The sequence below is a fragment of the Callorhinchus milii genome, unplaced genomic scaffold (assembly GCF_018977255.1).
Source record: "Callorhinchus milii isolate IMCB2004 unplaced genomic scaffold, IMCB_Cmil_1.0 Scaffold23, whole genome shotgun sequence".
NCBI classification, from domain to species: domain Eukaryota; kingdom Metazoa; phylum Chordata; class Chondrichthyes; order Chimaeriformes; family Callorhinchidae; genus Callorhinchus; species Callorhinchus milii.
The window spans coordinates 10,145,414-10,172,839 of NW_024704764.1; the positions used below are offsets into that span (position 1 = coordinate 10,145,414).

At 56.9% G+C, this 27,426-nt stretch overlaps 2 protein-coding genes across 3 annotated transcripts; both read left to right on the forward strand.

Annotated features, from left to right (window-relative positions):
* Nucleotides 1–2,263: 2,263 nt before the first annotated feature.
* Nucleotides 2,264–8,970, forward strand: map3k14a (mitogen-activated protein kinase kinase kinase 14a). Its single transcript, XM_042343462.1, has 12 exons — nt 2,264–2,680; nt 2,800–2,937; nt 3,165–3,294; nt 3,786–3,917; nt 4,513–4,611; nt 4,952–5,112; nt 5,299–5,458; nt 5,824–6,285; nt 6,788–6,894; nt 7,051–7,195; nt 7,381–7,481; nt 7,810–8,970. The coding sequence occupies exons 1-12, from the start codon at nt 2,282–2,284 to the stop codon at nt 7,972–7,974; spliced, it is 2,199 nt and encodes a 732-aa protein (XP_042199396.1). The 5' UTR covers nt 2,264–2,281; the 3' UTR covers nt 7,975–8,970.
* Nucleotides 8,971–16,218: 7,248 nt separating this feature from the next.
* On the forward strand, nt 16,219–25,141 carry LOC103187745 (myosin light chain kinase, smooth muscle). 2 transcript variants are annotated; one of them, XM_042343333.1, is made up of 13 exons: nt 16,219–16,463; nt 17,990–18,153; nt 18,864–19,017; nt 19,291–19,671; nt 20,161–20,269; nt 20,469–20,672; nt 21,789–22,006; nt 22,740–22,863; nt 23,426–23,578; nt 23,739–23,859; nt 23,963–24,059; nt 24,367–24,498; nt 24,915–25,141. In XM_042343333.1, exons 1-13 carry the CDS (start codon nt 16,367–16,369, stop codon nt 25,139–25,141), a joined length of 2,181 nt encoding a protein of 726 aa, XP_042199267.1. In that variant the 5' UTR covers nt 16,219–16,366. The 2 variants fall into 2 exon arrangements, with proteins under 2 accessions (XP_042199267.1, XP_042199268.1); XM_042343334.1 differs by having other exon boundaries at nt 16,219–16,445.
* The last annotated feature ends 2,285 nt before the right edge of the window (nt 25,142–27,426 follow it).

Consider the following 27,426-nt stretch of genomic DNA (forward strand, 5'->3'; position numbering starts at 1 on the left):
CCTACCAGGATTTGACTTTTTTTTTCTTGGTGCGAAAAAAAAGTTTTTGCAACTTGGAAAGTTTTTGCTGTGCGGGTCAGGTCAGAGCTGCAGCTATGTCCGCGTGACAGACACAGCACTCTCGCAATGTGCAAAGCTTTACCACAAGCGGTGGTTGGAGCCAAAGTGTGTTACGGAGTTTAGTAGTGACCCCTGAGAAATTCTCCGAGACCAGAACGTAAGGTGGTGTCAGCTGGGCTTGCTCAGGCTGTTGTGTTTTGGCTCTGAGGCAGAAGGTTGTAATAATAATAATAATAATAATAATTTGGGGCTGTTTGCGGGACATTGCTGTGTGCAATTGGCTGCCACATTTGACCCACGATTCACTTTACAGTGCTTTGAGCCATCTCGAAGACATGATAAGGCGCTGTATCAAATTATTATTATTAACATTATTGCTCCTCTCTCTCTAGCGGAGCAGGAAATGGCAGTCAAGCGATTGTCTCGGCACACAGCCCTGCACCAGGGGCCGCTGCCGGCCGGCCAGATGGAGAGCAAGACACTGGAGGTTACGGAGCGGGAATGTGTCGGGAAGATTCCGCAGAAGGTCCTGACCGAGGGGACGGCAAAGCAGGAGACTGATCTGGACGAGAGCAAATTCTCGTACATCGCACAGGCAACCGGTGAGCACAACCACGCACACCTACACACGGACACACACATATATGCACACACACATAAATATGCACACACACATACATATACGCACACACACATACATATATGCACACACACATAAATATACGCGCACACACACACATATACGCACACACATATATGCACACACAGACACATATACGTGCACACACTTACATATACGCACACACATATACGCATACCCATACACACGCACACATATATGCGCACAAACGTATGCACGCACATGCGCGCGCACATGCACGCTCACATACACGTGCGCGCAACCATGCACGTGTGAGGGACTGACGTGTAAGGGCTGGCGTGTAAGGATGGGTGTGTAAGGTGGGCTGAGCTGGCTGCTCACACTCGCTGGTCTCTCTCTGGCAGGTGTGGGGAACCAGAAGCTGATCCCGAGCTGTGAAAAGGCGCCGTTTATAGCAACTCCCAACAGCTACAGGTAAATGCCGTCAAGGAACAGGGACCGTTCGGGACGGAGGGCTTGTTCCCCATTTCCGAGGCTCTCTTTCTCATTCCCTCTCTCTCCCTCTCTCTTATTCTCTTTCCTTTCTCTCCCTCTCACTCTCTCTCCCTCACATGCTCTCACTTTCTCACTCTCTCACATTCTCCCTCTCGAGCTCTCAGTCTCTCGTGCGCCCTCTCCCTCTCTCTCGCTCTCTCTGTCTCTCACACACACTCTCCCTCACACTCTCACCCTCTTTCTCACTCTTTCTCACTCTCCCACATTCTTTCTCTCTTGCACTCTCTCTCTCTCTCTCACTCTCTCCCCCCTCTCTCTCTCTGTCTCTCTCTCGCAGTCACCAAGTAGAGAAGGTGCGGTTGGAGACTGTGCTGAACAATGTTGTGCGCGGCGCGGAGGGTAAAGTGCCAGGGGCAGGGGAGACCTCGGCAAACGGCACACGGCCCCGGAGGAGACGAGGCAACAGGAAATCCCGGCAGAGGAGCAGGAAGAAGAGGGAGGCGTACGGGCCCGGAACAAAGCCCCCCGAGCAGGAGAGCTGCCCACCCATCCCCGTGCAGGTCAGTCCCTCGCCTCGGGCTCCACATACCTTCCGTCCCTCAGTATAAACCCCGGGCGGGCGACCAGGCAGCTCCCGGAACAATTCCGGATTACTGCACCCCAAAACCTTCTGTAACCTCGGCCCCGAAAGCCATCTCCGTATCTCCGTTCCTATCACTGTCGGTGCATGGGTGGGGCAGCGGGGGGAGCGATGTGGGGGGGGAACATGAGGAGGGGGTTTAACTCTCTCTCTCTCTGCAGGAGGATCAGGCAGAAAACACCTCCGACATCTGCGGCAACAGCAGCCGGCGTCATGAGGTCCCCGTCTTTGTCGCCGAGCTGGCGCTGGCCGGGCCGGCAGGGCTGGATTCCCGCGGGATTTACAGGCTGCGGGAGGATGACCACATCGCCAGCGTTTACCGCGACATACAGCAACGCCAAGCAGACAACTTCTTCGCTGGCTCCGTCAAACAGTCCAACGTGCGGCCCTTCCCCACCTCCCTGGCCAAACCCCTGACTATCCTGACCTCCCCACCCCCCCACCCGAACAACGATGCTGACCGGCTGGGCCTGAGGGAGGGCTTGATGGTCCGGGGGGAGGGATTGGCGGTTCATGACGAGACTCAAGCTCGGCCCAAAGGCGACCGTCTGAACTCCTCACTCGGCTACTTCACCAAGAACTCCCCGACCATGTTTTACATCAACGACGATGGGCTGGACACCGGGAAGCGGCTGCCGGAGTCCGTGACCGCCCAGGAGACGTCGCCCCCGCTGTTTGCCGGCCGCGGCGACTTTGTCGGGGCCGAGCACCGCAAGGAGCCTCTGAGCGAGCCCGGCCTGGTGGCCAGCGCCCTGAGGGGCATCGTCATCCACGAGGATCCCAAGTACTTTGTGCACCATTGCCGGAAGTGGGAGGAGTACGGGGAGCGCTGGAGACAGGGCCAGAAGGTTCCGAACACCAACGAGGGTCTCCTTCAACACCAGGTACGTGTGTGTGTGTGCGTGTGTGTGGCTTGGGCATGATGACAGCATATGGTGGCGTGTCTGGACGGCGAGTGGCGTTTGCGTAGCGTGTCTGACGTGTTTCCTCTCGTGTGTTCCAGGACCTGAGGCCCGTGGAGCACGAGTACGGGGAGGATTCCCACTGGTCCCTGATCCCGGGCCGGCTGGGCACTGGCAGCTTTGGGGACGTGTACATGGCTCGAGACCACAGCTCAAACTTCACCTGTGCTGCCAAACAGGTACCGGGAGTGGGGGGGAGGAGGAGTGGGGGAGGGTGAGGTGTGGCTTGGGGTGTGTGGCCGGGGGAGGACAAGTGGAAGGGGAGGGGTGAGGGGGTGACCGGGGCGGTGGAGAATTGGGGTGGGAATTGGCGCTGCCCATCACTGCATGACCACCCCAGTAACCGACTCTACTCCTCTCTCACCCCTCTTTCTCCCCCTCTCTCTCCCCCCCAACACCCTCTCAGATCCATGTCAGTAATTTCCAGGCAGGGGAGGTGTTGACGTGGAGCAGATTGACGTCGCCGTGGATTGTTCCGCTGTACGGGGGGGTGCGACACGGAGAGACCATCACCCTCTTCATGAAACTATTGCCAGGTCAGACTGAAGCTCGGGCGTCATTAACCCTCTTAGGCTTGGAGCCCCCCACGCCCCCGCATTAACCCTCCACAGATTTTCAGCCCGAACCCCCTTGCCCCCACACACACGCACGCACACACACACTCAGAGCTGGTGTGTGAGAAGGAGGATGGTGACTTGTGTTGCCGTGCCCAGTGAGGGGGTGTGAGGAGGGGGAGACGTTGCTGGTGTGAGCGTGGTATGAGGGGGTGCAGGGATGGAGGGGGGAGGAAATTGCGAGTGTGAGTGGGGTGCGGAGGGGTAGATTGCTGGTGTGAATTGGGGTGAGGAAGGGGAGGTCTTGCCCAACCCGGTACCTGGTGAGAGGGTGCGGTGGGGGGGGACATTGCCAGTGCGGGCTGGTGAGGGGGTGCGGAGGGGCATATGCTGGTGTGAGCTGGCGAGGGGGTTGGTGTAGTGGGGGAAAACATTGCCCGTGTGAGCTGGTATGTGTGTGTCACCCCCTGTAGGAGGCTCGGTGGCACAGCTGATCAGGAAGCAGGGCTCACTCCCTGAGGCCCTGAGCCTGCACTACACCGGGCAGGTCCTCCAGGCCCTACAGCACCTCCACTCCCTTGGCATCGTACATGGTGACGTCAAAGGTGAGACACACGCTCGAGGCAGGGGGGCTGGGGTGTGGGGGGGGGCTGGTGTATGGGTGGCTGGGGTGTGGGGGTCGCTGGGGTGTGGGGGGGGGGGCTGGGGTGTGGGGTGGGGGGCTGGGGTGGGGGGCTGGGGTGTGGGGAGGGCTGGTGTATGGGTGGCTGGGGTGTGGGGGTCGCTGGGTTGTTGGGGGGAGGGGCTGGGGTGTGGGGGAGCTGGTACTGAAACGAGCAGGTAATGCGTCTTAATTCACAATATGATAACATTAATAATAATTATAATACTCCCTGTGTTTGTATTGCGCCTTTTCATTGGTCTTTGAGACGTCTCAAAGCGCTTCACACAATACACTGTAAAGTGTAGTGACCGTAATATTTTTGTGGGCGAAAAGCGGCAGCCAATTACGCAAGCAGCGGAGGCCCCTACAGACGACATGTCGTGAAGTGAAGTCACCAAATTATCACTTCAATTTTTTTTAAATATAAAACAAATACAAAATGGCGATGGTGGGGTGGGAGGATGGTGGGATGGTGGGATGGGGGGTTATTTGCGGAGCGGCCGGTGACTGATTCTGTCCTTGTGGATTTTTCCCAGCGGATAACATGCTCCTGTCCCGCTGCGGGTACCAGGTTTCCCTCTGTGACTTTGGCCATTCCACACAGCTGTCACCATCAGGCATTACCAGCTCCCATGGTGAGTGGGTTGTGGGTGGGGAGGGGTGCGGGGATTATGAGTGGGGGGGGGGTCAGGATGTGCGTGTGTGCATTTGTATGTGTGTGTGTGAGGGGTGGGGGGTATGTTGGTTTGTGTGTGTGTGTGTTTTCAGGCGCGCAGTGCTGGAGAGCGGATGTGGAGGGCTGGGCGATGGGTGGTGGGGGCTGGGGTGTGGGGGCTCGGCGATGGGTGGGCGGGATTGGGCGAGGGGTGGTGGGCCTGGTGGGGGAGCTGGTATGTCGGGGAGGGTGGTTCTGGGGTGTGGGGGGAGCTGAGGGCAGGGGCAGAGACACTGATGGCTGTGTTTGTGTGTTTGCAGGTGGGCAGTGCCTGGGGACGGTGACCCACATGGCCCCCGAGGTGTTGAAGGGGGTGTACGGGCTGGGGGCTGACAGCTGGAGTACGGCGTGTACCCTGCTGCACATGCTGTCAGGCCATCACCCCTGGCAGAACATCAACACTAACCAGCTTATGTTGAAGGTCAGTGGGGGTGGGGTGTGGGGGGGTGGTGTAGGGCCGAGCGAGGTGGGGTTGAGCGATGGGGTGGGGGCGAGGGATGGGGTGGGGGCGAGGGAGGGAGGTTGTGGTTCAATGAATGGATTAATCTGAAATGGAGACTGTTCCTCATATTTCCCTCTCCCCCCCCGCCCCCACCACCACCCACAGATTGTAAGAGACAAGCCCCCACTGGATGAAATCCCTGCCTCGTGCAGCGCCCTCACAGCCAGTGTGATCAGAGCGGGTTTAGTGAAGGACCCGGCACACAGGGACACTGTGGGGGGGCTGCGGGGACGCACTGACCAAGCTCTTCGGGCTCTACAACAGAGTAAGTCTAAGGCCATTCACTGGGGAGGGGCGTGGGGTTGGGGGTGCACTGTCTGTCTGTCTGACTGTCTCTCTGTCTGTCTGTCTGTCTGTCTGTCTGTGTGTGTGTGTGTGTGTGTCTGTGCCTGTGTCTGTCTCTCTGTCTCTGCTGGTCTCTGTCTGTCTCTGTCTGTCTGTCTTTGTCTGTCCGTGTCTTCTGTCTCTTGTCTGTCTGTGGGTGTGTGTCTGTCTGTATCTCTATCTTTAGCCCTGACCTGTGACTGTGGTCGGAGGCACAGTGTAGAGGGAGGTTCGGTGTGTGTGTAACTGAGCAGATTATTGACGAGAAGGTAATCCACGGTGTCTGTGTGTGTGGTGTTTGCACAGAGAGTGGGAGCTGCTGTGCCGGGGAGAAGCCTTTGACGAGCAGCGAGGGGAACGGGGGCAACTCTCCCCTCTCCGCACGGCCGGCCCCCGGACACCCGCTCGCCCCGGACCCCCCGGACGCAGGCCCGGGACGGGGAGCAGAGGTTGCGGCCCCCCCGGCAGCCCAGTGCCGGGGGGAAGAAGGGGGGCTTTGCAGTGACGTGGTCAACCCAGAGGAGACCCCAGTCGGGGGCAGTGAAGCCGGAGCCCAGTGGGAGAGGTGCTATCGTTGGAACGGCGTGAGCCTGCACAGTGGGCTCTGGGGGTGGAGCGAGTGTGAGTGGGGGGCCGGGAGCAACCGGGCGGTGGCCGATTCCCACTGTGACTCCGACAGCTCTGCTCCCCAACCCCTGCTGTCACTGCCCCCGGCACACAGTCAGGCTGAGCGCGAGATCCTGCAGGAGGAGGGACGTCTGCAGACAGGTAGGAATAATAGTAGTAGTTTAATAATAATAATAAGGATTGGGTGACTGAATTATTATTTTTTGAAGGGATTTATTAACCCCCCAAAAAGCGATCTGCCAATCGACTAACAACCGGGTTCCTACTTAATGCTGAGTAAACAGAGGCGGTGGAGTAAGGAAACTTGCCCAACGTTTCGTCCTGACCTCCCCGGGAAGGATAATAATAATCCTCAAATTCAAGGATTATTATTATTTATTATTATTCATTATTATTTATTATTATTCATTATTATGATTTATTGTTATTATTATTTATTATTGCTTATTATCATTATTTCTTATTATTATTATTCTACAATTCATTGTAAAATTGTTAAAATCCGCAAAGGTCTTGAATAAGTTGCTGGATCAAACGTCAGGATTATGATTGGCAAACGACAGGATTATTGTTGACTAGAGTGTAGTGACTGTGTGTATGCGCGTGTGTGTGTCTGACTCTGAACCCTGTGCTGCTCTTCCAGAATTCCTGCTGTATAACCTTTCCCAAGTGTATCCTGAGGAGCTGGAGTCCCGCATCCTGGACGCCCTGAGCAGTGGGGCCTATAGCCTGCCCCAACATGTGGAGCAGGTAATGCCCCCCCCCACACCCCACTCTCGAGGCACACACCTCCCTCTCCCTCGAGATACCCCTACCCCGGAGCTCTGCCCACCCCCAGCACCATACCCCGCTGCTCAGATTTCACAGTGTGACCCCCCACTACCGTTTCTCTTTCTCTCCCCCCAGGAGTGTCCCAAGGCCGATCCCAGTCTGAGTGGGATGTACAGCTCCGGCATTCACTCCATGTCGTGGAACAGCCAGACTGACCCCCAACCCCCCAGCCTCAGCCACAAAGGACAGTCTCACCTCAACACCCCCAGCTTCTTCAATGGTACAGTGTGAGGGGTGGGGGTTGGAGGTTATGGGGGGAGTGGATGGTGATGATGATGGTGATGGAGTGGTTGACGGTGATGATGGTGTGGGGGGAATGGATGATGATGATGGAGTGGGGGGGCAGTGGATGATGATGGTGATGATGAAGGAGCGAGTGCTGACCTTGTTGACTTCTTGCTGTAGGGGTTCAGGTCCGAATTCATTCGTTTGATGGTGAGCGTCTGGTGGTGCACGACGTGCGAGGGGCCACAGTGGGTCGTGTGGCCTCGGGGATCAGCAACTTGGTGAGTGGCTGAGAGGGGGGGGGGGCGGGGCAGTGGAGGGTGGTGGGGGCGCAAAGGCAAGGGCTGGAGTGGGGGTTCGAGGGTGGCATGAGAACAGAGTGGGGTGCATTGGGTGGGGACGGACGAAAGCTAGGAGAGGGAGCGCGGGGAACATTAGGGGTGGCTGTGGTGGGCGGGGGAGTGGGGGGGTCCTACAGGGATGGGGGAGCAATGAACGGCTTTGGGCTGATCACAAGGTGTTGTTCTGGATCACGTGGCGTGTGTGACTTTGCCTGGAAAGTGTTGTGGAGGCGACGACATTCTAACCTCTGACCTCTGTTGCCCTCAGGTCCACGTTTCCAGCTTCTCTCTGGTGAAGCCCAACGGAAAACCCATTTCTCCTGACTTGGAGATTCCCGACTCCGGGATCGACTTGATGTGCGCGCACGCCTCCAACTACAGCAACATGTGGAGCTGGAGGATTCAAGATGGCAGCCTTCACATCCGCCCTTAATCCCCACCCCTCCCTCAAGCTTCCCGGAAACTCCTTCAACCCAGTTAATCACCCGAGCATCAAATAATTCTTCCTCTCCCCAGACCCTAACCGTTTACTGCTGTGTGTCTGAGTGCCTCACCTACCAGCGATGGGAGTTCAGAACTCCAGCGGGTGCTGTTTAGTTGGGCTGAAAGTAAGTTTTCGGGAAGTTGGAAGTAATTTTCTGCTGCGTTTAATGATTTCGCCAAAATAAAAAGTTTCAGAGTTTGTGTGAAGGCTGTGGATGGATACATTTCCACACTGAGGTTGGTCGAGCTCTTTTCTCTCAAACTCTCCCCCCGCCCAACCAATCCCAGGCCTGTCTGGTCCCCCCCCGTCCTGACCACCCCAACTCTCTCCATTCTCTCCCCTCCCTGTCTGGGAGAGTGGGATGCGCAAGTGGATTGAAATCCCATTGTCTATCAGTGTGGGAATGCTGAAATTGTCAGTTGTGTAAACAAGACACCACACACCCAGTGTTATCAGAGTTTAGTACATTTACAACCCTCTAACACTGTCATGGGCCAGAGTTATTTCAAGGTGTTGCAAAGTGGGCAATTTCTTCACTGTACTTTAATCCGGCTCGGAAATCAAGGTGCTGGGTTGAGGAAGATTGCTGCGTAGACACAGTGAGTCGTCTTTTTGCGGTGGGATTATTGCCCTCGGTGTTGAAGATTAACCAGCTCATTTACAGACAACAAAGGGGTGTTTTGTTTGGAGAGAAGCAGGTGTCAGATTCAACGCTAATGATTGATGTATAATCGATTTAAGATGGTTCATAAAGTGACAGCTGACACTGTGTGCACCAGCGTGAGAGTGTCAACTCACAGGGTTCAGGGTTTTGTGATATGACTGGTGCCAAGTTAATGACTCTGTGTGTCCAGACCTGTGAGATACACGGACACCTTTTAGTTTAGGGCTGGTTTGAGGCGAGAGGCAGAACCCTGGATTGGAGCTTGGCGTGGGTTTAGGTTGGGGCTGTGCGGGTTGGGGCTTTGTGGCTGGGCTTGGGTTGGGCCTGTGCAGGTGGGGTTGGTTTGGGGCTTTGTAGCTGGGGTTGGGTTAGGGCTTTGTGGCTGGGGTTGGGTTGGGGCTGTGTGGCTGGGGTTGGGTTGGGCGTTGTGTGGCTGGGTTGGGTTGGGGCTGTGTGGCTGGGGTTGGGTTGGGGCTGTTGTGGCTGGGGTTGGGTTGGGCTGTGTGGCTGGGGTTGGGTTGGGGCTGTGTGTGGCTGGGGTTGGGTTGGGGCTGTGTGGCTGGGGTTGGGTTGGGGCTGTGTGGCTGGGGTTGGGTTGGGGCTGTGTGGCTGGGGTTGGGTTGGGGCTGTGTGGCTGGGGTTGGGTTGGGGCTGTGTGGCTGGGGTTGGGTTGGGGCTGTGTGGCTGGGGTTGGGTTGGGGCTGTGTGGCTGGGGTTGGGTTGGGGCTGTGTGGCTGGGGTTGGGTTGGGGCTGTGTGGCTGGGGTTGGGTTGGGGTTGTGTAGCAGGGAAAGGGGTTGTGGTTGGTTGCTGGCTGAGCGCTGGGCACACACAGCTGCTCGCTGCCCATTTACTAAACCAATGTTTTGCTAATTGTTCAGCTGATGCTGATGACTGAATGTAGCCGTGTGTAGCCGGTGTGTGAGCTGGAGTCTCGTGTGCGTGTGTCTCTCCTCTCTCTCTCTCTCTCTCGTGCTTCTGTGAATGTTCTGAAGTATTTGCACTTTGTGTTCTCGGAAACGTGAAACTGGAGGTTTGTTGTCAGAATAATTACTAACGATTGATGTGAAGCTGATGAATAAATGAATAAGCTTGTGCTTTGGATTGTGATCTTTTTGTCTTCTCATTGACGTGTGAGGGGGGAGGGACACACACTTATAACGTGTCATTTAGTGACTGTGTATTTTGTGGGCGAAATGCAGCAGCCAATTTATACACAGCAGCGTCCCACAAACAGCCACGAAGTGAGTGATCAATTTTATTTGGGGGATTGGGCCACCAGGGAGAGAGAGAGAAAAACTCCCTTCTCTTTTCGAGTAGCGCCTCGGGATCTTCAACCTCCACCTGAGCAGGCAGACGGGACCTTGGTTTTAACGTCTCACCCGAAGGACAGCACCTCCCACAATGTGGCATTCCCCCCCCCGCTCACCTCCCCAGCATCAGCCTAAACCATGAGTTTAAAGTTCTGACATGTGGCGTAAACTCACAATCTTCTGGCAATCCTTGTCCTCCCTTTCAAAGCCTACCACGGCCTTGTTCCTCCCTACCTCTGCAACCTCTTACCACAATACCAAACTGTCCACTCCCTCTGCTCAGCGTGCAGTGGCCTGCTCCATGTCCCTTGTCTGCCCTGCCCTTGATAGTCAGTCTCTCTGCTCTCACATTCTGGAACTCCATTGCCGAATCCCTCCCACGCCTCCTTCAAGGCCCTTCTCAAGACCTTCCTCTTTGACTGTGCCTTTGGCCACAATACCACTCCAACCCTCTTGATCCTAGCCCTCAACTGTTCAGGGCCTCGGGATGTCCTCCCGATGTGAAAAGCGCTGTGTAAATATAACGTGTTGATGTTGTCACTGACTCCCATGGTTGAGTGCGGTCATGGTCCAAGTTCAAGTTGTGATGGAAAAGGCGTCAGGAATCCTTTGTCAGGGATGTTGGCTTCAATCCTATCTTTATGGAGGACATTAGCAACCTCGATGCCCTGGGCAGGAATGTCTCTGGGAGCCTCTGGGTTTGGGTGGGTGTGGATGTGTGTACACACGAGAGAGGCCTGTGCGAGGGGCCATGACACATCTCACACCATCAGCGCACAGGCTAACCTGCTGATCAATATCAGAACCTGAGCTTGTTACAGCTCTGGCTTATCACAAAGCCCTGGCTGCCACACCCAGCACTTGTTCTCTTGGCAACCTCAGCAGGCAGGTGTCGTGTTGTGGTCATATCCCAACAGCACCTCAAACAATACAGGCTCCCTCCAGCGTTGCACTGGAGCGACAGCCTGGACTGTGAGCCCCTCCCCAATCCCCCCCTAATGTGGGCCTGGAACCCCAAACTTCTGGCTCAGAGAATCATTGGCAAAAGAGCTGCTGTTGTGAGCTGGGGAGGTTGCCCTGGGCTCCAGGCTGCAGTCTGTCTGTGTGCCTGTGTGTGTATTTGTGTTGAGCTCTTGCAGCTAAACCACAGGCTGATCTCGCAAAGTCTCGCTTCCTGTGTTTCCTGTTGACAACTCTCAGGATGAGCTAAGCACAAACCGCTGGCTGGCAGCCGTTAACAGGCTCAGTGACGGTTTCCTGGCTTTGTGACTTGTTGTCAGGCTCAGCAACCGTTGCCTGGCCTGGTATCCATGGCCTGTGGCCAGTGGTTGGGCCCGGTGATGGTTGAAAGGCCCAGGTGACAGGCGTGGCCGCTCACCACCGCAACAACAGCAGCGGCTTCGAGAAGCATTTCCCAGAATCGAGCTGTTGTTCAAAGCTCATAAACGGAGCCCTGACCTCTCTTTCACTCTGACTGACTGCTCACATCCTGACGAAGGGAAACCAGTGACTCACCGTCACAGAACAGCAGAGGGGGTGTCAGAGACCCAGGCCCCAGCCTCGGTCCCTCAGCGCCCCACCTTGGGCTAGCTCTGCCTCACAGGCAGCCCAAGCTACAACATTCAGCTCAGCTGAGCTTAAGCTGCTTAGGCACAGAGAGATCACACAGCAGCCCCTGGTTGGGTGATTGGGTTGTGGGGAGGATTGGTTGGGGGGCAGGGAGATTGCTTGGTTGGGTGATTGTGTTGGGGGGGGATTGGTTGGTTGGGTGGGGTTGGGTAAGTGGGTGGTTGAGTGGGTGGTTGGTTGTGGTTAAGTCTATCTCCAGGATTGGATTAAAGAACCTGGGGCACCTTATAACAGATCATGTTTGGGGTCCTTTGTATTATGCACTGTGACACAGTTCGCTGTGGTGAAAAAGGCTGAATAATTGCTGAGCCTGTGGCTCAGTGTGTGTTTCCCAGTGGCAGTGGCTCAGTGTGTTTCCCAGTGCAGTGGCAGTGGCTCAGTGTGTGTTTCCCAGTGCAGTGGCAGTGGCTCAGTGTGTGTTTCCCAGTGCAGTGGCAGTGGCTCAGTGTGTGTTTCCCAGTGGCAGTGGCTCAGTGTGTGTTTCCCAGTGCAGTGGCAGTGGCTCAGTGTGTGTTTCCCAGTGCAGTGGCAGTGGCTCAGTGTGTGTTTCCCAGTGCAGTGGCAGTGGCTCAGTGTGTGTTTCCCAGTGCAGTGGCAGTGGCTCAGTGTGTGTTTCCCAGTGGCAGTGGCTCAGTGTGTGTTTCCCAGTGGCAGTGGCTCAGTGTGTGTTTCCCAGTGGCAGTGGCTCAGTGTGTGTTTCCCAGTGGCAGTGGCTCAGTGTGTGTTTCCCAGTGGCAGTGGCAGTGGCTCAGTGTGTGTTTCCCAGTGGCAGTGGCAGTGGCTCAGTGTGTTTCCCAGTGCAGTGGCAGTGGCTCAGTGTGTGTTTCCCAGTGCAGTGGCAGTGGCTCAGTGTGTGTTTCCCAGTGCAGTGGCAGTGGCTCAGTGTGTGTTTCCCAGTGCAGTGGCAGTGGCTCAGTGTGTGTTTCCCAGTGCAGTGGCTCAGTGTGTGTTTCCCAGTGGCAGTGGCTCAGTGTGTGTTTCCCAGTGGCAGTGGCACTGGCTCAGTGTGTGTTTCCCAATGCAGTGGCAGTGGCTCAGTGTGTGTTTCCAGTGCAGTGGCAGTGGCTCAGTGTGTGTTTCCCAGTGCAGTGGCAGTGGCTCAGTGTGTGTTTCCCAGTGGCAGTGGCTCAGTGTGTGTTTCCAGTGCAGTGGCAGTGGCTCAGTGTGTGTTTCCCAGTGGCAGTGGCTCAGTGTGTGTTTCCCAGTGCAGTGGCAGTGGCTCAGTGTGTGTTTCCCAGTGGCAGTGGCTCAGTGTGTGTTTCCCAGTGCAGTGGCAGTGGCTCAGTGTGTGTTTCCAGTGCAGTGGCAGTGGCTCAGTGTGTGTTTCCCAGTGGCAGTGGCTCAGTGTGTGGTTCCCAGTGGCAGTGGCTCAGTGTGTGTTTCCAGTGCAGTGGCAGTGGCTCAGTGTGTGTTTCCCAGTGCAGTGGCAGTGGCTCAGTGTGTGTTTCCAGTGCAGTGGCAGTGGCTCAGTGTGTGTTTCCCAGTGCAGTGGCAGTGGCTCAGTGTGTGTTTCCCAGTGGCAGTGGCAGTGGCTCAGTGTGTTTCCCAGTGCAGTGGCAGTGGCTCAGTGTGTGTTTCCCAGTGCAGTGGCAGTGGCTCAGTGTGTGTTTCCCAGTGCAGTGGCAGTGGCTCAGTGTGTGTTTCCCAGTGCAGTGGCAGTGGCTCAGTGTGTGTTTCCCAGTGCAGTGGCTCAGTGTGTGTTTCCCAGTGGCAGTGGCTCAGTGTGTGTTTCCCAGTGGCAGTGGCTCAGTGTGTGTTTCCCAGTGCAGTGGCAGTGGCTCAGTGTGTGTTTCCCAGTGGCAGTGGCTCAGTGTGTTTCCCAGTGCAGTTGGTACAGGCTGCCACCAGGCGGTGATGTTGAGCAGCTCCAGCAGTGACAATCGGTGTAAATCAGCACTGCCGCAGTCGCCCCGCGCGGCCAGGAGGGGGCAGCAGTGCACTGGGTCTGGGTTACCCATCACATCATTTATTAATCCACTTTTCCGGCTTTTTTTTGCCCAAATCCCCGAATACCTTCACTTCCCAGGTAGCGCCTCCCAGATAGCATTTCAGCGCCTTGGGACGTCCTCCCGATGTGAAAGTCGCGATCGCAATGTAATTTGTTGTTGCTCTTGTTGTTCTCCCTTTTGAACGACAACGGCGACAACAAGATTACATGTGTATAGCGCCTTTCCCGTCGGGAGGACGTCCCAAGGCGCTGGACAGTGTACAGCATTTCAGACCCGAGCTGGGGTCAGGGGGGGAGGAGGGAGGGGAGGGGAAGGGAAGAGGCTTGACCGACGGCATTGTCGAAGAGGAGGGTTTTGAAGCGGGACTTGAAGGAGGCCAAGTAAATAATTTTGTATTAAACATCAAATACCAGGGTTATGATTATTATTATCATTGTGATCAAATCCATAATGAAGTGATCCCTGATTTCAAGACGCTCATAGTGATACAGTGTCTGTGTGAAACTTTTGGGATAAGGATGAAAGTGGTTTTATTGTTTCCTCGAGCAAATGACTGTAACTGGGATCAGGACACACAGACACATTCCGTTTCGCCCACAAAATACAGTCAATTCACTTTACAGTGTATCCTGTGAAGCGGTTTGAGATGTCCTGACGTCAAATGCAGGGATTATTATTATTACAGATCAGCGCTGTCACACTCACTTTCTCTCAAAGCTAAACAAGTAATCAAAATTCACGAGTAATTTCTATATTGCCCGGAGGAAGTAACAAACATGGAACAAAGTAAATCTGATTGAAGTTGACCAAAGATTTGATGGTACGTCTGGCTAGTGAGCGGGCAAGTCACCAAGGGGAATAATTCAACAATTCATTGTCTCGTAATTACACGCTCCAGTGGAATAACAAGGTTACAAGTCTCGCCAATAAGTAAATAAATAAATACTTACTTCCCTGAATAAAAAATAAATGATTCATAAATACTTAAACAGAACTTCAGGTAATTAGCGAATGATGCAATTTTTAAAAAAAAAATCTTGTGAAAAAAAATCTTTACACGTTAAGACCAAACTGTCTGAGACTGGGTGGAATTTGGGGCCTCGGGATTGGCGGAAACATAAAGATTTTTTAAAAAAAAGTAATTTGTCACAGGACGGAATTTCTCCCTGATCTGGGGGATGAGGAAAGTGCAGAGTGTTTCAGCGATGTACAAAGTACTGACGGCTCCCACACCATCATTGCCATGTCCCCAGTCAACTCCAGCTTTGCCAACAGAGAGAGAGAGAGAAAACAAGGGCAGGTTAGGCAGCAGGTCTGTCTCCAGCCGTTCACTGACCCCTTCCCCCCCCTCCCCCCCCGACACCCCACTGCGGTCACCCTGGTGGCTGCCCAATCCCAGCAACGTTCACATCGTCAGCAACGTCCGACCGTGTGTAAACGCTGCCGAGGTGAATAATTCCCCAAAACACGGATTCCTTTTGTCGCACTTTGGCTCTGGGCAAATATTCCGTGTTGACACTGACATCATGGTGAGGCCCCTCTGGGCCTCGCTACCCACAGCGTCTCTCAGTCAGAGCGTCGGTCAATGGTCACTGTTTGTCCAATCGACCCTAACTCCCGGTCACTGACGGCTCGAGAGAGAGAGAGAGACTCGGTGTAACCACCAACACCGTTACTGCCACCCAACCCGTCAGCCCTCAACACAATCTCTACCCGTACAACAACACATTACATTTACACAGCTCCTGCCTTTCACGTTGGGAGATTGTCCCAAGGAGCTGGAGAATCAGCGATTTGGACCCGAGCTGGGGGTTGGGATCAGGAGGGGTGAAGAGCAGGGAAGGTGGGGGGGTGGGGTAGGAGGTTGGCCGAAGGCACAGTCGAAGAGAAGGGTCTTGAGACGGGCCTTGAACGAGGCAAGGGAGGGGGCAAAGCGAGGGTTCCCAACCGTGAATAAGACTGCATGTGTTCATGGAGTTAGATGAGGGTTTGGGAGGAGGGGGATGGAGAGATCAGAGACAGTGGAGAGAGAGAGGAGAGAGACAGAGATGGAGGAGAGAGAGAGAGAGAGAGAGAGAGAGAGGAATTGGAATGGAATGAGACTGTCCACTTCTCAGTGATAACTCACTGACTAAATGTAGTATGTAGATTTGTTGAGAGAATATAAAAAGCCGAACTGCTGTATCATTTTCACATGTTACAAAGCGTTAAAGTGGTCGGATGTTCGAGAGGAACAGGAGTGAGAAGCGAGAGTAAAGGTGTGACAAGTGACTTTGTTCACTGGTTCAAGAGCTCAGTGCATCAGCGCCATGCACTGACAGTTGCATTGCAGCCTCGCTCGTGACTGAAATTAAAACTGTGTCATTTGGATGCATTTGCCTACAGACACACAGACACTACACCTTACAGCAATCCACCTTACGGGGCGTTCAGAGACGTTTCAGTGTTACAGATGCCGCATTGAATGCGAGATTTGTTGTTCTCCAATTAACACTGAGGACCTTCCTCTGGGAGTGACACTAATCTCTAGAGGAACTCTCTTCCTCATTCCCTCCGCCTTGCCCTCTCTTTCCCCATCTTCAGGTCCTGCGTGACGTGTATGCTAGTGAGCAGTGTGTATGTGTGAGTTAGTGAGCAGTGTGAGTGCTATGCTTGGCGTTGGGCCATCCGGGTTAATAACCTTGTTGACAAGTAAAAAAGCAGTTTCCTGTGGCTGTGACGAGGCTGAGCAGGTCAGTCAGTCACTCAGTCAGTCAGTTGCCGGCTGGGGACACAGCCTACGAGATCATGAACTTTGTTTCATCCCTGAGGATCAGGTTGCAGAAAGCCCCCGAGCAGAAGGGCCGAGGGGTCAGAGTGGGGATTGGTGAGAGGCTTCCACTGGGTGTGTGTGTGTGACTGTGTGTGTGTGTGACTGTGTGCGACGGTGTGTGTTACTGTATGTGTGTGACTGTATATTTCGCCCACAAATATACAGTCAATTCACTTTACAGTCTATTCTGTGAAGCGCTTTGAGATGTCGAGAAGACGTGAAAAGCGCGATATCAAATTCAAGGATTATTATTATTATCTGTGACTGTGTGCGACTGTGTGTGTGACTGTGACCGTAAGTGTGTGTGACTGACTGTATGTGTGTGTGACTGTGTCTGTGACTGTGTGTATGTGACTGTGTGTGTGACTGTGAGAGACTGTGTGCGCTTGTGTGACTGTGTGTGCATACCAGTGTCCTGCACAGTCAAGTGTATTTGTTTTCCACACTATAATACTGTGTATATCATGCCCTGTATATAATACATGCAGTTTTTGTCTGATTACTTGAGATTTTCTGACTATTATTAAAGATGTTCCTCAGAAGGACTGAGTAGAGGCTGAGGGGAGAGGAGGCTATGTTTGGGGAAGCCTGAGATGAGCAGCGAGGTGGGCTGGGGTCTGGGGGTATAGCCTGGTGGGAGGGTGGGGATGAGGCTGGGCTTGGGGGGCGTGCGGTTGAAGCTGGGGGTGTTGGGGGGTGGGGGCTGAAGCAGGGGGCTGATGCGAGCGCTTTGTGGGGACCAGATAAGCTAAGGACCTCAGTAGCTGCTGGAGTGAGTGACCGGAAAGCTGAGCTGCTCTTTGCTTTTATCATTAATAAATGGCTGTGTTTCTGTCGCCTGGTGACAGTGATAGCGACAGTGACAGGAGCTGCCTGTGCAAACACATTGCCCCTCACCACATCCCCTGTTTCCAGCCACAGCCCTACAACAACAACAAAATTACATTTATAGAGCGCCTTTCACATTGGGAGGACGTTCCAAGGCGCTGGACGGTCAGGGGTTAGGACCCGAGCATGGGGGAGTGGGTGTGGGGTAGGGGTGAGGGAAGGCAAGAGAGGTGAGAGGGAGACCGAAGGCACAGTCGAAGAGAAAGTTCTTGAGACCGGCCTTGAAGGAGGCGAGGGAGGAAGCGAGGCGAAGGGACTGTGGGATGGAGTTCCAGAGTGTGGGGGCAGAGAGGCTGAAAGCACGGCCACCGATGGTCGGGCGGGAGACACGGAGCAGCCGGAGCCTGATGGACAGAGGGAGTGGGCAGGTTGGTAGAGAGTCAGCAGGTCAGAGAGGTAAGTGGGGGGGGCAAAGCCATGGATGGCCTTGAAAGTGAGGACGAGGATCTTGAATTCGAGTCCTAACCACAACCCCAGCCGCGACATGCACTTTGTGGTGAATGTCACAGTAAGAGGCATCAATGACCTTTCTGATGCCCCCCATCTCCTACCTCCCCCTCCCACCACCAACAGCCAGGGGTGTGAAGGGCTTCGAGACGTCCGTCCGTCCCCCACCTCCCCCCGCCCACCACCACCCGATGTGAAGGGCTCCACGTGTCAGTATAAACTGTAGTGTTTAATACTGTTCTGTTTTTTTTGTCTCTCGGCAGATTCCATCAGCTCACAGAAGCCAACGGGTAAAGTGAGCGACGCCCTGTGCCTCCGGGACCCCCCTTGCAGTGTAGAGGTCCGGGCTGGGCAGCGAGCTGAGGTGGGCTGTGGGATAGCAGGAACCCCACCCATCACAGCAATCTGGCTCAGAGACAGCAAGCAGGTGGGTGAGAGGAGAGGAGAGGAGTGGAGAGAGAGGAGAGGCGAGAGCAGTTCAGCAGCTCTCAAGGGGTGAAGTTGGGAATTTCAGTCAATTTCTAGAATCCCTCCCCGCGCCCCCCACCGCCTCCCCCAACACTGATTGCTCTGTTATTACTTCCACTACACGGCATCACCTCCTGCCCCGATTATCCCAATCCCCTCCTCGCTGGTCTCCCCAGCTCCACCATCCACAAAATCCAACTAATCCAAAACTCCACCGCCCACACACTCTCCCGCACTGAACCCCGTCCCCCCATCACCCCAGCCCTCGCCAGGCCTCACTAGCTCCCTATCACCAAATGGATCGATTTCAAGACCCTCACACCCTCATTTTCAAATCCCTCCCCCTCACTCTGACCTGCTTATCCCCCAACCCACCACCTGCTGCCTCCGCTCCACTGGCTCCGGCCTCCTGTTTGCTCCTCGTCCCCTCCGTTCCACCATTGGCGGCTGCACTTCCAACCGCTATGCTGTGCCCGAAACTCTATCCCTCTGCTTTGCCCCTTTCTCCCCCGTCTTCAGGTCAACCTTCCTCTCCGACCGTGCCTTCGGTTACCCTCTCCCACCGGCCCAGGGCCGTGCTCCTCCGACACTGTCAAGCTCTCCGGGGCGCTATCCTGGGTGTGAGATGCCATAGAGGTGTTGTCGTCGTTGCTGTTGTTGTTGTTGCAGCTGGTGAGCAGCCCCCGGGTGAGAGTGGAGGCGAGGGAGAGGGAGGTGAGGCTGGTGATTGAGGAGGTGCAGGCGGCAGATGCCGGGGTTTACACACTGGTGGTGACGAATCACAGCGGCAGTTTACAGCAGCCGATCAGGCTCAGCGTCACCGGTGAGAGCAACAACAACAACAACAGCTCGTGTTTACACAGCCTCACATGTCGCACGCAGCGCTGGACACAGACAGGACTGAGGTGGGGGTGGGGCGGGGGCGCGCAGAGTGAACGGCGGGTAGTGGGGGGTGGAGCAAAGAATGGGGTGGAGAGGGTGGGGGGGGCCTGTCACGCTCTCTCCCACTCGGCCCCTGCACGTACACAGTCACTACACTCAGGCGGTTCTCGGTGACGGGAGCTGTAGGTGTGACTCTATTGTTGTTGTCTCTCAGACAGACCCCAGCCCCCAGCGGGCCATCCCTGTGTGTCGGAGCTGATCGGGGGGTCTCTGTGCCTCTCCTGGTCAGGGCCATGCTATGACGGGGGCTGTGCGGTGCGGGGCTACACGGTGGAGGCCCGGCGAGTGGGGGGGCCGGAGTGGGGGCCACTGGTCACCGACTGCGGCAGCACCTCGTACTGTGTCCGCGGCCTGGAGCCAGGAGACTATATCTTCCGTATCCGAGCCGTCAATAGCTGCGGCTCCAGCGACCCCGGCTCCGAGACCCCCCCCATCAGCCTCCGGGCAGAGACCACTCCTCTCAGCGCCAACCCTGGGACCCTCTCCACCAGCCTCCGTCCAGAGACCAAGCCCCTCGGCCGCCAGCAAACACCAGGTAAGTGTGGCTCGTCACGTGCTGGCTCTCACACCCACTCAAACACGTACATGCACACTCACACTCGCACACTCACGCTCGCATTCACGCTCACACACTCATGTTCGCATACTCACGCACGCGCTCACACTCACACATTCACTCACACTCACGCTCGCACTCACACTCGCACTCACGCTCGCACTCACGCTCGCACACTCACTCACACTCACGCTCGCACTCGCACTCACATACTGGCCCTGTACTGTGTTGCCGCCACAGACAAGCTTTACACAAGCAGCAGCAATCCCACTTCTGAATGAAGGCTGAATTATCCAGCGAGCATGTGCACGTGTGTGAGCATGTGTGTACATGAGTGTGCGCGAACCTATGCGCTCTGGGACGCTTCCCTGCTTGAGGGGGCACAATATCAATGTTGTACGTGTTTGTGGACGTGTGTTGTGTGCGCGTGTGTTGTGTGTGTGTGTGAATTCAGACCGTGTGTGTTAGGCACAGGCGCGAGGGGTGATGGAGAGGAGGAGGGGGAGTATCACCATGTGGTTATCAACCGGAGCCAGAAAGTGACCGACGTTTATCAGCAGTTGGAGCGGCTCGGAGTGTAAGTGTCTCCCCCTCCCTCCCGCCACTGACCCCTCCCTCCCGCCACTGACCCCTCCATCCTGTCCCTGACCCCCTCCATCACCACCGCGGCCCCCTTCCCCGGTGACGCTCACGCTGAGCCCTTCCTGGTAATCTCCCCCGGCGATGCCGGTCGGTCGCGGTTGTGAGCGCTGACCTCTTGCTCTGTGTGTTCCCAGCGGGAAGTTCGGGCAGGTTTACAAGCTGCTGGAGAGAGCGAGCGGGCGGCTTTGCGCGGGGAAATATTACAAAGCTCGATCGGCCAAAGACAAACAGCTCGCGCGCAACGAGATCCACATCATGAACAGCCTCCACCACCCCCGGCTGGTTCAGTGCATGGCCGCCTTTGAGACCTCCACCGAGATCGTCATGGTGATGGAATAGTGAGTGAGTGGGGATGTGGGGGGGGAGAGACCTGGGGGATGGACGGGGAGAGACGTGAGGGATGGTGGGGGGAGAGACGTGAGGGATGGTGGGGGGAGAGACCTGGGGGATGGAGGGGGAGAGACCTGGGGAATGGGGAGGGGAGAGACCTGGGGGATGGGGAGGGGAGAGACCTGGGGGATGGGGAGGGGAGAGACCTGGGGGATGGGGAGGGGAGCGACCTGGGGGATGGGGAGGGGAGCGACCTGGTGGATGGGGAGGGGAGAGACCCGGGGGATGGGGAGGGGAGAGACCTGGGGGACCTGGGAAGCCACACGCGTCCTCTCTTTACACGCTGCCTGTTTCACTGGGTCACCAGCCCGGCCAGTACGTCACCCGCTCCAGAGGCTGCGTCCACGCACACGCACACGTCTGTGTACACGTGTGAACGCCTCTCCAGCCGTCACAATTCGCTGAAGCTGTGGCTTGAGCCAAGTCCATCCAGTGCCTTAACCTCCACCCTCTCCCTGCCTGGCAACCGTTCTCGTCAAGCCCTCGGGGCAAACACTTCCTCCTGAACGACCTCCACTTGTCCTTCACATCTCCCAGGCTGAGAGCAGCGAGTTGGGGGGGGAGGGAGTGGAGGGGAACAATGGCGACCTCAGTTGGGGTAAGAGAGTGGGGGGAGCTCTTTGAGCTGCTACAGGAGGAGGGGGTGATTGATGTCTGTGTGCGTCTGTCAGTATTTGGGGGGGGGTGGGGGGAGAGGGAGAGAGATTGATGCTGTGTGTGGTGTGTGTGCGCAGTGTTGCGGGGGGGACAGGGGGAGTGACGGTGTGGTGTGTGCGCGCAGTGTTGCGGGGGGGACAGGGGGAGTGATGGTGTGGTGTGTGCGCGCAGTGTTGCGGGGGGGACAGGGGGAGTGACGGTGTGGTGTGTGCGCGCAGTGTTGCGGGGTCAGGGGGAGTGACGGTGTGGTGTGTGCGCGCAGTGTTGCGGGGGGGACAGGGGGAGTGACGGTGTGGTGTGTGCGCGCAGTGTTGCGGGGGTCAGGGGGAGTGACGGTGTGGTGTGTGCGCGCAGTGTTGCGGGGGGGACAGGGGGAGTGACGGTGTGTGGTGTGTGCGCGTGCGCAGCGTTGCGGGCGGGGAGCTGTTTGAGCGCCTGGTGGATAAGGACGAGGAGCTGACGGAGCAGACGTGCTGCTGGTACGTGCAGCAGATGCTGGAGGGGCTGCAGTTCATGCACTCGAGCGGAGTCGTCCACCTGGACCTCAAGCCGGAGAACGTGGTGTGTGTCAGCCCGACCTGCACCGGCATCAAGATCATCGACTTCGGGCTGGCCCAGCGACTGGGTGAGCGTGTGCCCGCCCCCCACCACCCCCAGCCCGGCCCCCTCCTAATCGCCCCAAAACCCCTGCTCGGCCCCACCTACCCACCCTGCTCAACCGCACCTCCTCCGCCCTGCCCCGCCCCACTCCACTCGGCCCCGCTCCACCTCCCCCTCCCTCTCCTCCAGTTCTGGGGGTGTGAACCCACAAGCTGCCGAGTCAGGCGGGGATGAGGGGCACCGGCCACTGACGCCTACTGAGTCGATGGTGGTTTGGATTAAGACACTGTTCCGCTCACTGACGATCCTCCAGGGGAGGACCCACTTCCTGGTGTCTGTGCTGACATTGCCCCCATTGTAACCCCAGGCCTGTGGCCTATTTAATGCATGTTCCCTCTGGGACGCTCCCCCCCCTCAGCTCCGACCCCAGCAACAAGTGAGCACTGAGCCATCTCCGCACCTGGCTCCCCATCACACTGTTTGGTTCTGTGGTGGGTGATGTGCCTGCAGTGCCACACCCTGGTGTAATGATAGCACTGCATGTCCACATTCAACTCACCACCCCTCTCTCTTGCCCCTTCTCTCCCCCCCCCCCCCACCCCACACCCGCTGTCTCTCCCTTCCCTTCTCTCTCCTCTCCTCGCTCTCTCTTTCTCCCACCACCCCCCTCTCTCTCTCTCTCTCTCTTCCCCCTCTCTCCCCACTCATTCTCTCCCCCTCTCTCCCACCGCCCCCCCACCCTCTCTCTCTCTACCCAGACCCCTCGGCTCCGGTGAAGGTGCTGTGTGGGACCCCGGAATTTGTAGCCCCCGAAGTCATCAACTATGAGGCTGTGCAGTTCAACACGGACACCTGGAGCATCGGGGTCATCAGCTACATCCTGTGAGTCACTCTGGGCCGTGCAGGGGCACTGGGGCTGGCACTGCGGCGGGGGGGGAGGGGGAACGCTCACACACACCCATTTTCCCCCCATCTCATCTCCCAGTCTCCAGGAACATTGACCGTGGGCGGATCGAGCCTGATCCATCCTAACCTCCACACTCTCTGACCTTCCACTAGCGTGGGGGGGAGGGGGAGGGGGGGTGTCTGGATAGTGTTCAGGAGTGTGTGGGGGCCGGGGTCTCTGCCTGACAATCAACCCGAGAATTTGTACAACAACAAATGACATTTGTATAGCGCCTCTCACATCGGAAGGATGTCCCAAGGATGTCTACCCCCTGGGTTCGGTGATGAGTTTGAGGCTGTCTCTCAGCCCCCAGGCTGTGTTGGTGTTGAGCTGGGGGGGGGGGGGGAGTCAGGCTGAAGGCTGGCCTGGGGTCTGGGCTGCTGGCCTGGGCTGGGGGGTGGGGGTGATTGGGGATGTGATCTCTTTACTGGGGTTGTGGTTTGCTCAGCGATGACTCTCTCTCCCTCTCTCTCTCCCACCCCCGCCCCCCACCCGCAGGCTGAGTGGATTGTCCCCGTTCCTGGGTGACACAGACGACGAGACTCTGGCTAACGTGACGGCTGCTCGCTGGGAGTTTGACGAGGAGGCGTTTGAGGAAATCTCCGAGGATGCCAAGGACTTTATCTCGTCTCTGCTGCAGAGGGACTGGAGGTGAGGAGTGGCTCTGCTCCCTGCCGGGGTGTGTTTTGGGGGTGTATTTGGTGATGTGTTTGGGGGCGGGTGTTTGGGGGGGTGCATTTGGGGGGGTGTATTTGGGGGGTGTATTTGGGGGTGTATTTCCCGGTGTTTGACCCCGGGTGCCTGTGTTTAGGAGGCGGCTGAGCTCGGAGGGCTGCCTGTCCCACCGCTGGCTGAACAGCAGGAGGCGGGGGGTCACCAAGACCCTGTCCAAGGAGCGAATGAAGCAATTCCTCGCCAAGCGGAAATGGCAGGTAGGAGCCACTTGCCCGGTGAAGCCCCGGTGAAGCCCCGGTGAAGCCCCGGGATACAAACTCATGTCTCACACACCGTATCTTCTCTCTCTCTCTATTGTAGAAAACAGGCCGGGCTCTGCTGGCACTCAAGAGGCTGACACTGCGCGGCCCCAGAAAGCCCAACACCCAGCGCCCCCGCTCCCCCCCGCCACACAACGGTAACTTGCACTCGGGAGTGTGTGTGTGTGTGTACCGCGCGCATGTGATGTGTGTGTGTGTACCGCGCGCATGTGATGTGTGTACCGCACGCATCTGGTATGTGTGTGTGTATCGTGCATGTGAGGTGCATGTGTGTGTGTACCGCGCATGTGGTGTGTGTGTGTGTGCGTACCGCGCATGTGTGCGCGTGCCCGCGTGGTGCGCGTGTATGTGTACGTGTGTGCTGTATGTAAGTGCCGTGTCTCTGAGGGTCTCTGGGGTTGACATGTGTGTGACCCGCGGTGTCTGTCTGTGTGTGTGTGTCAGAGCTGAGCCGGGAGCCAGAGGTTCTCTCTGCTGCGGATCAACAGCTTCAGACGGAGCCGTCCTTCAGCAAAGTCCTGGGGGACCTGGAGGAGCTGGAGGGCAGCGCAGTGTGTCTGCAGTGTCACATCCAAGGTACCACACCTGCTACTCACTCTCTCCCTCCATCCCTCCACCTTGCCCCCGCCTTCCCTCCTTCCCTCCCTCCCTCCCCCCTTCCCTCCCTCCCCATCTTCAGGTCCTCTTCGACCTCTTCTCCCCTCGGTTCGGCCTCGTGCTCCGCCACTGTCAAGCATTCTGGGAGGGGCGCTGCGTGAAGGCAAGTTGTTGTTGTTTGGATGATGGGATCACCAGCCGTATGGGTGTCAGCGGTGGGGGGGGGGGTCGTGGGATGTGGCGGATGCGAAGTGCATGAGGCAGATGGGGTGGGGTGGGGGGGGGGGGGAACCGGAGGGGGGGGAGGGGGGGGGGCCGGGGGACGGTCGGTGTGACAGACGCACCGTGTTTGCCGTTGACCGCGCTGTGCTCTGTGCCTCCCGCCTGCGTCTCAGGGACCCCGGAGCCCGAGGTGATGTGGTACAAGGACGGGCAGGCGGTCAGCGTGTCCAGGCGCGTGCGGATCGAGTACGAGGAGGACGGCAGCTGCTCGCTGATCATCGCCAACGCCAGCCCCGCAGACTCTGGCCAGTACAGCTGCCGGGCCACCAACTCGCTGGGGGTGTGCCGCTGCTCAGCCTCGCTCACCGTGCTCTCGCTGATCGCCATCCAACGCAGATAGACGAGCCCCCGCCAACCCCCCCCACCGCGCCCCCACAGAACCCCCCCATCGTCTCTGCCGGCTGTGGTACCCCACGCGGTCCAGCAGGTGGCAGAGGTGCATTGAGGACCGGGGGAGAGGCTGAGGGAGTTTTGGTGTAAACCCAACCACTGTTTTGCCGGACGATTTATCCTGTGATGATCGACGTGTTTGACGCCTCACTCTCATCGTGCGTCGATGTCTCAAAGCGCTTCACGCTGCTCTCTCTCTCTCTCTCTCTCTCTGTAGCGACCGTGCACTTTGTAAGCAAATGCGGCCCCCGCTGCCAATTTGTATGCAACAACGTCCTACACTTGTATAGCAGCTTCCATGTCAGGAGAGCGTCCTGAGGTGCTTAGTATAACAGAGTGATGCAGTGCGGAAACAGGTCACTCAGTCCAGCTAGTTTGTTGACGATATAGGTTGAGACGATAGGTGAGAGTGAGAGAGAGAGAGCCAGCGAGAGAGGGAGGGAAGGGTTGATGTATTTATTTCAGTGTGTGCTGAGCTGTTGGTTTCCGGTGCAGGATGTTCTGATGTTGCAATGCTTGATGTTGTCTCAGAGACTAACAGCGAGAGGCGAGGCGAGGCTGGGTGTGATGGTGGCATCTCTCAGTGTGCAGTCGGGTGTCTGGGGGCTGCTCAGCCCGTGCTGGGAGCAGTGATTCCCGTTGGGTGCGGAGGGAGGGGGACATATGAAGGGGCTGAGGACACATGCACAGATGGACGGAGACTGTATTTTGGGAGTGCTCAGCCTGTGGTTCCTGCTCACAAGGGCCTGTTCGGTTCTACATTAAAACCACTTCCCGTCACATGGAGAGCTGCAGATCATTTTCCGAATCTGTTTCTGAGCCGTTTGTCATGATGTGTAGAGGCTCTTTCCTGTCATGTGACTGAGCCGAGGTAGTCAATCTGGGCTTCGAGCAGAAATGCAAAACATCGCATCAAAACCGGAAAAGAGGCCCTGAGCTCAGGCCCTGGCCCTGTCCTGTCACTCACTGAGAGATGGGTGGGGGGGTGGCGGGTGGTGGGGGGGGTGCAGAACGCACCCCCTCCCCACCCTAATGAGATTCTAGCACCAGCCCTGTGCCCTGTCAGACTCTTTGTATATTTTGTTTTCCCGTTGCTGAGCCTGGGATGGGGGGAAAACCCCAGAGGCAAAGGCTCTCAGTCGCTGTTCACATCTCCATCTTCCAGGCCACCAGCCCCAGGCCGCCAGCCTGAGCTGCCACACGGCCCTGGCTCCAATCTACCCTCAATAATTGATGCTGGTGCAGTGTGTGTGCTGTAACCCAAGCCTGTGCCATTGTATGTGCCAGGACAGACAGCAGCAAGCCTGAGCAGTCACCGCTTGTTAAACTGCTGATAAACTCCCCCCATTGCTGTCACACACTCCTCCATCTCTCAAACACCAGAGCTGCTGGTCAGTGGTCAGTGTCGCTGGTTACAGCACAACCACTGGTCCTGAGTGTGAGAGTGGAGCTGGTTAGTGACACGGTGGGAAAGGACTAGATCAGCCTCCTCAGCTATGTCCAATCCCATCCCAATTCCAAGCCTGAGTTTGGAAGCGATTCAAACTGGCCGCGAATTTAACACTGAAATGAGGGCACTTTGCACAATCCTGCTCCGTCTTTAATTGCAAGACAAAATGTCCACAGGCTGAGAACCCAGGGAATTGCAAGCCTCCACCCCCACCCCCCATCCCCAAGTGAGCAATGCTGCGTCCATTGCGGTGGGGTGGGGGGGGTCAGCGTGTGGCACAATTGATGGGACAGTGGGGTGGGGGCAGGCTGGGGAGAGGGGTTGCGAGTGAGCGGATAGTCTGGGAGGGGGTGGATGGGGGTACGGTTTAGGAGAAGGATTACTGAGACGGCTCGGTTGGGTGGGGGTGGGGGGGGTAAAGGTGCTGAACATAGACACCGACAGTAGCAGGAGGCGAGCGCTATGAGGCCATGTTGAAGTAACCAGAGCCTCCCCAGGGAGGAGGCCGGGATCGGGCTGGTCACTGAATCATTCAGGAGCTGCAGAGAGCAAGTGAGAGCCTGTTCACAGTGGCTTTGCTCCAACCCAACCCCAGCACCAACCCCCTGTCCCCAGCGCCAACCCCCTGCCCCCAGCGCCAACCCCCTGCCCCCAGCGCCAACCCCCCCCGGCCCCAGCACCAACCCCTGGGAGAGGGAAATGGCTCTGATGAGTGTATGGTCGTCACTCAGGGACAGGAAGCTTGTGTTGGTGTTTGGGGGCCGGTGGCTCTGTGAGCAGGAGAT

Bases quoted from the DNA above. Each gene is read 5' to 3' on its own strand.
- map3k14a (XM_042343462.1), top strand. From the start codon at position 2,282: ATGGTCCGGGGGGAGGGATTGGCGGTTCATGACGAGACTCAAGCTCGG. The intron at 2,938-3,164 runs GTACCGGGAGTG...ACACCCTCTCAG, and splicing joins TCACCTGTGCTGCCAAACAG to ATCCATGTCAGTAATTTCCA. The intron at 7,196-7,380 runs GTACAGTGTGAG...TTCTTGCTGTAG, and splicing joins CACCCCCAGCTTCTTCAATG to GGGTTCAGGTCCGAATTCAT.
- LOC103187745 (XM_042343333.1), top strand. From the start codon at position 16,367: ATGAACTTTGTTTCATCCCTGAGGATCAGGTTGCAGAAAGCCCCCGAG. The intron at 23,579-23,738 runs GTGAGGAGTGGC...GCCTGTGTTTAG, and splicing joins CTGCTGCAGAGGGACTGGAG to GAGGCGGCTGAGCTCGGAGG. The intron at 24,499-24,914 runs GTACCACACCTG...CCTGCGTCTCAG, and splicing joins TCTGCAGTGTCACATCCAAG to GGACCCCGGAGCCCGAGGTG.